This window comes from Crocuta crocuta, unplaced genomic scaffold (assembly GCF_008692635.1).
Source record: "Crocuta crocuta isolate KB4526 unplaced genomic scaffold, BGI_CrCroc_1.0 scaffold41, whole genome shotgun sequence".
NCBI lineage: Eukaryota > Metazoa > Chordata > Mammalia > Carnivora > Hyaenidae > Crocuta > Crocuta crocuta.
The window spans coordinates 8,977,158-8,988,400 of record NW_027529428.1 but is presented as its reverse complement, the minus strand read 5'-3'; the positions used below and the strand labels follow the sequence as shown (position 1 = coordinate 8,988,400).

At 41.9% G+C, this 11,243-nt stretch overlaps 1 protein-coding gene across 1 annotated transcript in view; it reads right to left on the bottom strand.

The window, feature by feature from the left end:
* Nucleotides 1-231: 231 nt before the first annotated feature.
* Nucleotides 232-11,243, bottom strand: part of CEMIP2 (cell migration inducing hyaluronidase 2) — a 71,542-nt gene continuing 60,530 nt past the window's right edge. The window contains exons 21-24 of the mRNA XM_077759393.1: nt 9,130-9,228; nt 5,190-5,344; nt 2,568-2,675; nt 232-2,262 (exon numbers count right to left, since the gene is read on the bottom strand). Coding sequence (XP_077615519.1) covers nt 2,061-2,262; nt 2,568-2,675; nt 5,190-5,344; nt 9,130-9,228 — 564 coding nt within the window. The 3' untranslated portion in view covers nt 232-2,060. The remainder of the gene's footprint in view (nt 2,263-2,567; nt 2,676-5,189; nt 5,345-9,129; nt 9,229-11,243) is intronic.

The window sequence follows — 11,243 nt, the reverse complement described above, 5'->3', positions numbered from 1 at the left end:
AACATTCCAATGCCCAGGCNAGGTAGTTTTTTCAAAAGTTCCCAGGTAATTCTAATGCACAGGCAAGGTTGAGAACCTCTGCATGGGAGAGTGTGATCCCTGTCCCTCTGAGGCTTAGTCTTTCAAAATCGACTTGGCGGACAGTTTCCCTTCTCCTCTCTGCCAATAACTTCTTTACAGCTGTAATCTGGAATAAAGAAATGACGGATTGATTGAGTCACACACAATATATAGAAAATACATGCACACACATTTTTATTTATTTAACTTAGGCCCTGATTATTAGCATATAAATCAGAAAAACTGAGTGCCTTGGAACTTACATAGCCTCTCCAAATCTTTAAAGAACCAAAACTCTAAAAAACACACACAAGAGATACTTAAGTCATAAAAAAACACACACACAAACAGACTTTAATCACCTGCGGGAACCATGATCCAATAATATATTTAATAGGTAAGATCTCGTTCATCCATATACAAAAGAAAAAAAATAGCCTTAAACTTTAAGACCTGTGCCCTTAGCCAGAGCACTTAGAGTTAGAATGGTTTATCGGTAGCGTTTTGAGGTAGCATATTTTGTAAAGTTAACAGAAGTCACAGAGCTGCTCTGCAGTTTCTCGTGGACACCAAAGGACAGGCCCTCAGCCTTTGCTCTCGGCAGAGGAAGACGAGAGTGTCTGTACTCATTGCCAAGTTGGCCGGAACACGCTTCCTACCATCTCGCCATGGCCATGTCTTCATACACGTCGTGTGTTACAGGCTTTGGAAAACGTAAAGGCATTTTGACCCTTCTCTCCTCCTGTGTGGTCACCGCCCCGGCTGTGGGGCCGATCTCTCCACCACGTGCACTTCTCACGGACAGAACACGCACACCCGCCGTGGGAAGGGAAAGAGGGCATCACGGCACTTTTGAAAAAACTGGCTCTAACAACCTAATTATTTGTGAGTCACCAACTCCTCTAAGGCCATACAGAGTACTGTTTCTGAATATCTCCTCCATGATTCTGACCCTTAAAAGGCTCTCCCTTTTTTCGCCCCCTGAGTGCAATATTTTGGGGTCTCCTTAAGCTTTCTGCAGCTTTCCTGGTAGGGTGGGGAGCAGAAAAGCTTTAAAAAAAAAAAATCCACACATAAAAAACAACAGCAAAAACCAGGTGGAGGAGCAACCCCAAGAACAGACTTCCTTTGTGCAAGTTGAAACGACGCAGGTTTACAGTTCCGGAAAACGGCCTTCTTTAAACAACGACAACAAAAAGGTGAATATTCAGCTCAGCTCTGCATTTTAAACACGAATATACAGTCGAAACAGGTTAGGAATTAAAGCTGCAAATACGGTCCCAACAACTTCAGACCTTGGCGCAGAGCAAATTTTTGCCCATGGGCGCAGATTATAAGGGATGTCAGATCCCGAAGCCCTTCTGTCCCACTATCCTTTCTGTTTGAAAGTTAAACCCTTGGAAGGAATCCATGTACAAATGAATAAAAATAGCACATGCCCAGGCAAAAAAGGGCATGAGCTGGGCCTGAGCTGCCGCGGGGAAAACTCTGTTGAGTATCCTATACAATCTGCAGAGGCCGCGCGCCCGGATCCAGAGCCCAACGCATCAGTGAACTTGCCGGCCACCCAGGTCAACTGCGGACCCAAAGCCAAGGACATAGCTGGGCATCAGCCTTCAAGTATCTGAGTTGCTACAAGAGCTGGTCCACTCAGGGACTCGGGCTGACCCTGGGAGGCCCCCACCTCATCCCACGACATCCCGCGATTCAAAGAGGAAAGCGCTGCTTACGGTCACTAAAACACACAGAGTGGAAGGTGAGGAATCGAACCGCTCTCTGAACATACCAGCCTAACAAATACAAATAAATTCTTCAACACTTTGTACAACTCGAAGGTGCGCGAGCTGGTATTTAAGCGATCGCTTTAAACCCTCTTGTCCCCTTTCTGGATCAAACAGGAAAATGGTTCCGTTCGGTTAACAGTGTCATTTTAAAAATGCCATAAATTAAATAAGTTAGTTCACATTTTTTCCCCCCAGCACTTAAGTTACAGCGAGTCTCTAATGTGCTTTTGAAGTCTGCATCAACAGTTCCAGATCTCTTCTGCGGACAGCGCTGGCTCTGTGACAACCGTATTCATCCAGCTGCAAAGGTATGAATTGTTCAAGCAGCCCGAGGCCCTGGCCAGCAGGACTGGTGAATAGCTTAGCCCATGATGGTNAAAAAAAAAAAAAAAAAAAAAAAAAAAGGCCATTTGTACATCTACTAGTTCCAGGCAAGACAATGCGGGAGGTGAGTCGGAGGTGAGCAAAACAGAGGCGGCAATAAACACAAAAACACTACCCTTCCTTACGTCAGCCACTGAACTCTTACCACCCACCTCCTGCCCCACATAACAAACCACATCCCCAAACACTTCCTCTAATAACGTTCCCTTATTTAAAGATTATCTTAACGATGCCCACTCCAGCAAAATAAGCCCATGAAAATGATCTGGGGGCCGCAGTCCACCATAAAAATGCTCCTGCGGCTGGACTCATAAGAACTCCATAGAAAAACACAAACACAAACCTTTGTTATAAAGATGAGCTGGCTTGGCTAATCCCAGAGGTACTAAAGATTCTGAAATATTCAAATGCTTTATTTCTCCTCTTGTGCTCAACAGAACAATTGACCTGCACGTAAAAGAACATTGGAGGGAATTTCAGTGAATCAGCATGTGTTAATTGAGGACCTTTCTGAACTGACTACACGGTAGATATGCTAGATAAAAGTAGAACTCAAAACAAACGGAAAAAAACCCAGATACTTTTCACATCCCTGGGGTTACAAGTTCTGGCTCCCCTCCCCCACCCAGAACTCATGTTGCTATTTCAAGGTGTCTCCCAGGATGAGGAAGGCAAAGGTCATTTGGGCCAGTTGACCCAGTGAAGGAATTGTGACTCAGCTCTTTTATGGAATAAACGAACAGGGGAGGTCAGTTTTATTTGTTTCAGATACTCTACGTATCTATTTAAGTCCTATTATCTACTCATTAAATAAATGAATAAACATCAATTCCAAAAAGGAATAAAATCTGTGCCCCATGGTTTGAATTGCCATGTTTGTTATGTAGCAAATCAACATATATACTTAGATCTCTTTGTGGAATTTCTCCACTCCTGATCTCTCCTCTGCCAATTCTATGCTGGCTTAATTACTATGGCTCATGATATATTTTAATATCTTCTAAAAATAAGCCCCCTGTATTATTTTAAGTTGTCTACAAATAGTTTATTACTCTCCCACATTTATTCTTCCAGATGAACTTCAGTACCAACTGTCAAGGATAATAGAAAAGTAACCTATCAGGACACTACTGGAAATGTGTTAAATTTATATAGGTAGATTGACATCTTTACAGTATTAATTTTTCCTCCAGAAACAGGGAAAATCTATCCTTTTCTTCAACTTGTATATATCTGTTAGTATTCATTTTCTTTCTTTCTTTTTTTTTAAAAATTTTTTTAAAATGTTTTATTTATTTCTGAGAAAGAGACAGGCAGCGTGAGCAGGGAGAGAGAGGGAGACACAGAATCGGAAGCAGGCTCCGGGCTCTGGGCTAGCTGTCAGCACAAAGCCCGACGTGGGGCTCGAACCCATGAACCGTGAGATCATGACCTGAGCCGAAGTCGGACACTTAACCGGCTGAGCCACCCAGGCGCCCCTAGTATTCATTTTCTTAATGGGGGTCCTGACATGTTTTATTAAGATTCAGAAGTTTTAAGTTGGTTTTGATTCTGTGTTGAAGTCATTCTAAAGCAGTGGTGAGCATTCAGTCAGAACAGAGGTCTGACCACAGCAAACTCTACAGGCCTCACCCTCTTCAGGATAGTCCCATGAGATCACTTACAGGTCCCCAATGCCCCCCCCCAGCCCTCACCTCAATACATAATCTCTCTAGGAGTCACTGCCAGTTGCTCCATAACCTCTTAACACTTTGTTAAGATACAACACACAGACAGAAAAGTATTACCAAGCGTAGAGTGCACTGAACTTCTGCCCACTAAACATACTTAGGGTGCTAGCCCAGATGAAGAGCAGAGCACTACCCAGATCTTAAAAGCCTTTCTTCTGTCCCCTTTCTAGAAACAACCTGGTAATTTTTTAATGAGTTGGTTTTAACTCTTAAATCTATAGGGTACCATGTAACCCTACATATCTGTGGTGAGAGGTATGCTCTGGATTGTTTTAGATGGACTGAGTACCTGTGTTTCTACCATTGTGAAAAACTGTAAATCCTTGAAGAAAATTGAGGCCTTGGAATCAGTATCCTACAAGTATCCTAAAGCAGAAGATAGGGCTATACGTGCACATTGAATATTACACTCAAATAATCCAATGACTTTGTGGGACTGAGACCTGGGCTTTATAAAGTGTAAAGAGCGTAAGTCATCAGATAACTGAAGATGTGTCCAAAAACTAGACAGGACTTTACTCCCTAGGAAGCTTAGGTCCCTCCCTTAGTTACTTCATTAATTGAAGGTCTGCATGTAAATCAATGTCTACAGCACAACCAAGGAAGGCAGAAAGGAAGCTGAATTCATCTCCTTGCCTCTAGGCAGGGTCTAACCAATCAGTCCCCAAAAGGAAGGTTTTGCTCATGTGCCTGCTTCTTCAAAGTCCAACAAAACAAAAGCAATCAGACCAGGGCTCTCAAAAGAGAGACCAGATACTCAACCGCTTAAAAATCAGTTGACTCCTTTCCGGTCACTTCCATGTGAGCCAAGGGATGAATTCACAGCACAATGCCATCTGGGGGCTTATCAGTGGGACAGATGGCCACAAAGGCAAAATTATCTATAAAATTGCTTACATCAGTAATGAACCTTCTGAGTGAGTTAGGTGCAAAGCAGATCAACCAAATGCTAAAAAGCGGGACAGTAAAGCTCCAAAATACAGAGCAATTCCCCTTCAAAGAGCCTGCACACCACTTGCAAACTCTTCTAACAGCCTGGCTTTCACTTATCAATGATACGTAGTTTAGACCACATGGGTGTCCCTCTGAGATGAGGAAGGAATGAATACCTTTCAATGGCCCTAAATGCCCACAGAGGAAAAGGGTGGAAAGACAAAACCAAAGCTCAGAGTTAACTGGGTGTCATCTGTTCAAGGTGGCTTGTCCCTCTTATAGAGCAAGCTTCACCTACCTTCGAGGGATGTTTGTTCTCAAATACCCTTCCACGCGACTGACATCAGCAAGAGAGAAAACCTTCTTTGCCGTTAAGCGGAACGGAACGCTGCAGGCATCCACAGCGAGGAGCAGAACACCCGGATTTTGGATGGTAAAGTCGGTGCCATTGACCTGAGAACAGAAAAATGTCTTCCGCTGTCACCGCCATTTCATATCTCCAAGATGGCTCATCTCTCTAGCCCTTCCCTCTGTTTTCTTAACTCATGAATCAAATTATAGTTCCAGGATTCGAGCTGCACAATGCATTTACTCTTCCTCTGCCAACATGTGAAATGAAGCCATGTTCTCATAAGACTGTGCCTTGATTGGTCTTTACTGTTTGGATAGGATGCTCGAGAAAGGCATCTCGATTGAGGCACTCAGTTGAGCGGCGTGACTCTCTCTGCACAATTAAGGGTTTCATTCTTGCACACATTCTCTCACTGGGGCCAAAGCTTGCAAACTCAGTGAGCGATCAGCTGAGAGCCTCTGTACTGCAGCTCTGATAGCTCATTTATTGTCATACTGGTTCAGAAAAAAAATATCATGCCTTACCCCTTACGTAACCCCCTCCCCCCATGCGAGTTTAGATTTGGAACAGGAGAGGAGCCAGATGGCCACATCTCCTTTGTTCCATCCATAACTCTCCTGTAAAATCAAAATGGAAAAGTGGTCATTTCACCAAGATTTAAGCCACAAGGTATTAATAGATTTTGTTCACGACTATTGTGAGCTGAAGTTTCCAGTAGTCCTCTTTCAAGGAAATTAGCGGTTTGAGACCTCTTTAAGAAAAAGGAATGCCAGACACATCCAAATATCATTAATTCATCAGCCAAAAAAAGGGAAAAAATCCCTCACCAGACTAAAAAATGATTCAACACTAATTTAAGTCCTAGGCACTGTTCCTACTTAAAATGTGTAAAATTGGGGTACTAGGCTGGCTCAGTCGGATGAGTGTGTGGCTCTTAATCTTGGGGTTGTGAGTTCAAGCCCTGAATCGGGTGTAGGGATGACTTAAATAAATAAAAACTTTTAAAAAAAGGGTTTCCTTAAAAAATAAAGAAATACATTGTGGAAAATTATAAATTATGCTAAAGCCTAACAAGGGAGAAATGCTATCACCACGAAGGCCTGTAATTGTTTGGGGAAACTATATTTAAATTGTATTTCTAACCACTACCGGTCTCATAGGAATCAAACTGACCTTTAGCTATGTTTATATTGCTCCAGTCCAGAGAATAATTCTGGAAAATCCTTGAGGTAAAGTATCGTTAATACTTGTTTTTAAAACTCAGAATACATAAAATTGAGATATACCTGAGAAAAAAGTTATAATGATCCTCAACACACTTAAACTGTCCTCTTCAAAAGAATCCCCCAAAACCCACTGCTTAAAAAATACACAACAGTTTCCATACAGGCTAAACCAATGCCATATCCTAGCGAAAACTTTTCATATTTTGCATGGGGAAAGCATTGGAGGTAAATATGACAAAATGCAATGTTCTCTGACTTCTTGGGGGTCCCAAGCACCCAGTGTGCAGCAATGGAGTTTTAAAAAATGTCTTCACAGGGCACCTGGGTGGTTCAGTCAGTAAAGCATCTGACTCTTGGTTTTGGCTCAGGTCATGGTCTCATGGTTCGTGAGTTCAAGCCCTGCATCGGGCTCTGCACTGACAGTGTGGTGCCTGCTTGGGATTCTCTCCCTCTCCCTTTCTCTCTGTCCCTCCCACACTCATACTTTCTCGCTCTTTCAAAATAAAATAAAACCTAAAAAAAAAGTCCTTAGACCCTGGAGCGGAGCCTGCCTGAGATTTTCTGAGCACAGCATTATCTTCTTAAATTATTTAGTGAAGTAAATAGAGCAGGGAGACTCAGCACCCACTTGCTTCCTTTACACAACTGACTCCCACCAGACACCATGCCAGCCAGCTGGGATCAGGCACTCAGCCGAAGGCACTGAGATGCTGAGCTGACAAATTTCATGCCAAAAAAATTTACATCCTGAACATACTACAAACCAAACAGTTGCTAACACAGGAGTATAGACATAAATATATAGTTGGGACATCTTTGGGCTACCTTTAAATAGAAATCTTCTCTGTTTATTTATTTTTAATTTTTGTGTGTGGTCATGAGATTCATCTTAACAAATTTTAAGTGAACAATACATAATTGTTGACTGCAGACACAATGTTGTACAGTAGATCTTGAGAGATTATGCATCTTTTTTTTAATGTTTTATTTATTTTTGAGAGAGAGACAGAGATAGCATGAGCAGGGGAGGATCAGAGAGAGAGGGAAATACAGAATCCGAAACAGGCTCCAGGCTCTGAGCTAGCTGTCAGCACAGAGCCTAATGTGGGGCTCGAACCCATGAACCGGGAGATCATGACGTCAGCTGAAGTCGGAGGGTTAACCAACTGAGCCATCCAGGCACCCCGAGAGTTTATGCATCTTAATCAATTGAAACTACAAGCCTGTGGATCAAGAACACCTCATCTCACCCTCCCTTCTTAAGTAGGGATATTCTTGTTTTATTTTTTTAATGTTTATTTATTTTTGAGAGAGACAGACAGACAGGGCATGAGCAGGGGAGGGGCAGAGAGAGAGGAAGACACAGAATCTGAAGCAGGCTCCAGGCTCTGATCTGTCAGTACAGAGCCTGATGCAGGGCCTGAAGCCACAAACTTGAGATCATGACCTGAGCTGAGGTCGGACACTAAACCAACTGAGCCACCCAGGCGCCCCAGTAGGGATATTCCTAATTCAGAGTTGTTCAAAGGTTCTTAATTCAGAGTTCAGCCCTGGAAATGGATGGTGGTGATACTTGCACAACAATATGAATGTACTTCATGCGACTGAACTGTATGCTTAAAAACGGTTAAGATGATTGGGTCGTCTGGGTGGCTCAGTAGGTTAAATGTCTGACTCGATTTCGGCTCAGGTCATGATTTCACGGCTTATAGGATCGAACCCCATGTTGGTCTCTGCACCAACAGCTTGGGATTCTCTCTCTCAAAATAAATAAATAAACTTAAAAAACAACCCTAAAAAACAGTTAAGATGATGAATTTTATGTTATCTATACTTTAACACAATTTAAAAATTGGGAAAGAAAAAAAAGAGTAAGGTAGATTTGTGTCCACGTACATGTGGATTTGTGATTGTATTGCCTACCACTTTGAAAAACTGAGCTCCTGTGGTTGGAGGATGGGTCAAGCAGGTGAAGGAGATTAAGAGGTACAAAATTCCAGTTACAAAATAAATAAATCGCAGGGAGGAAAAGTACAGCATAGGGAATAGAGTCACTAACACTATAATAACTTCATACGGCGTCAGGTGGTAACTGCACTTACCATGGTGAGCATTTTATAATGGACACAGATGTTGTGCCTGGTATGCCTGGAATTAATATAATATTGTATTTCAGCTATACTTCAATTACAAAACTGAAAAAAAGGGGGTGGGAGTCTTTAAAGTGACCACGTGAAACGGGGACCAGGCCCAGGCTGGACATCACTTAAGATGGCTGGACACCTGCTACCCTAAGAGTATCTACCACAGTGGCACAGATCTCATGCCAACAGCTGGTAACCTCTGGTGAACTTGGCTCATAGCCTCGATTCTAAGTGTTGGTGATGAGGTTCAGGCCTTTACTTCCATAAACTCGCCTAGAACAGACAACTCATACTTTGTGAACAAATTTTGACATTCACCTAAAAGTAATCAGTAAAAACAATCTACTGAGGGAAAAAAAAAAAAAAAAGATTTGTTAATGAGTTTAACATATTTAAAAATGCACATGTTTAGGAGTATTTATACCTTTATTACATTGCCAGGGACTATTGCCAGAGACGATTTGTGTCACTGGGATGAAACATAAAAGTGAGAAGCTGAGGCAGGATGGTACTTACAGAGATCACAGTCAGGTCCCCACGCTGAGTCTCTGCTTTACTGGGTGAATGGAATTGCACGGGGAGGTAGCTTTTATGAGGATCACTGGTAAACACCACCTACACAGGGAAGCAGTTCCACATTTATGTCAACTGCATCTTCTTTCAAAAGGGCCTCAAAATAAACTCAATTATATCAAACCCAGTGGTGTTTGTTTCCCCCTTGTGAACTGTTTGTATGTATCGCATGGCCTAGAATTTTCCTCCTTTGATACAAACTTAATACAAGAAGTGTGTGTTCCTCATTTTCGGGAATAATCCCAGTCTCAAATAATTGTAATCTTATTAATAAAATCAATTCAGCAAATGATAAGTAAATGTACTTTACACTTACAAACATTTTATGTCAACAATAGTCACAAATCTTTTTAAAGGTCCTTTTCAGACCAGTTACCTTAAATAGGGACTGAGTCACTGAAGAACTAAGAGAAGTAGAGATGACAAGGATTACCCTGTTCAAAACCTTTCAGTAGGTTGCACATCACCAGGCTAAACTCTTCTACAGGACTCGCAATGTGTCCCATAAATCAAGCCACACCTTATGTACAGGCCCCTAACCCCACTGTTCTCGCACATTCCACACACGGTGTAGCAACTCTGCTTCTCCTAGTGCTTTACCTCCTTTCCTGCCATTCTGCCTTTGCAGATGCTGCTCCCTCCCAAGAATGTCCTTCCCTGTTTCCTTCTACTCCTCAAAAGCACTCCCAGGCTCCAAATCCCACCTCCTTCCTCCTCCCTAAAGGCTTTCTTCTCATTCAAAAGCAAGCCTAACTCCCATGCAACTGGGCACAATAAAGTATATATCCTTATGAATGGATAACGATTCAACAATGTCATCACAAGGGCAAATAGTCATCAGGACGCTAAACATTCAGAAGCTCCACATTTCTTTGAGTCTCAGGTTTGGATTCAAAAATTCATGTGAATCTTCCTACTTATTCCTAATGTACATGTGATTGTTTTGATATTCGAAACAAACTCATTCCCTCAAATTTCCAAGTAAAAGTGATGTTTCCAAATACTTCAAGCACTGTGCAACTGCACCAATATATATAATTAGTATCTTCAAAAACATAATTCTAACCAATGTTTCAAGTGCACACAGACTCACAGACACACACACACAGACACACACACACACACACACACCAAAGAATGCTAAACATTAATGTATGGAACCATTTAACAAGACAGGCTATTTCCAATGATGATTATTTTTAAAAATTATAATGTTGCAGTTATTATTATAAATTATATAATCTTTTCAGTAATGAAGGACTTTCTTAACAAATTCAGCTTGAGAATTGGGCTGGAGAATTTACTTTCCCACAAAATGCCACTTTAGCGGTCAAGACATTACATGGGACAGGCAAGGATCGATACGAACTTCTTCATGGTTGGTTGGTAGTTGGTTAGTGGGTTGGCTGGTCGGTTGGTTGGTGGATTGGTTGGTTGATTGGTGAGTTGGTTGGTTGGTTGGTAGGTTAGTTGGTTGGTGGGTGGGTTGGTTGGTAGATTGGTGAGTTGGTTGGTGGGTGGGTTGATTGGGGGGTTGGTAGTATGGTGGGTTGGCTTCAATTGAGTTGGAGACTAAGAAGTGGCACAGGGGTATGAAACACTGAAAGTGTGATAGTGAGCTGTCATTGAAAATATACTTACCATATATTATAATAGGAAGAATAAATCCCTGCTCTTACTATCACCAACAGCAAATACAATTGAGAAAACTTTCTGATTCAGTAGCATTGGTGTGGGACCAAGAATTCTAATATTTCACAAGTTCCCAGGTGATGCTGATGCTGACAGTCTGGGGACCCCACCTTGAGAACCATTTCCCTTAACCCATATTTGTTTGTGTAAAGGTTAACTATTAATTAGAGCAGTATTAATTCTATACTTCTTTTTCACATGGATTGGTCTGACTTCCTTTGGAAACCCCATGCCCAATCCGAGGTCATATTTGGGACTGACTTTCAATGTCATGTTTTCTTAAGATCCAGAGAGAGAGAGACCTTGTAATTAAGAATATGTCAGGAAAAGCATTTTACTTCTAGCCAAAGTTAGTTTGTACTTTT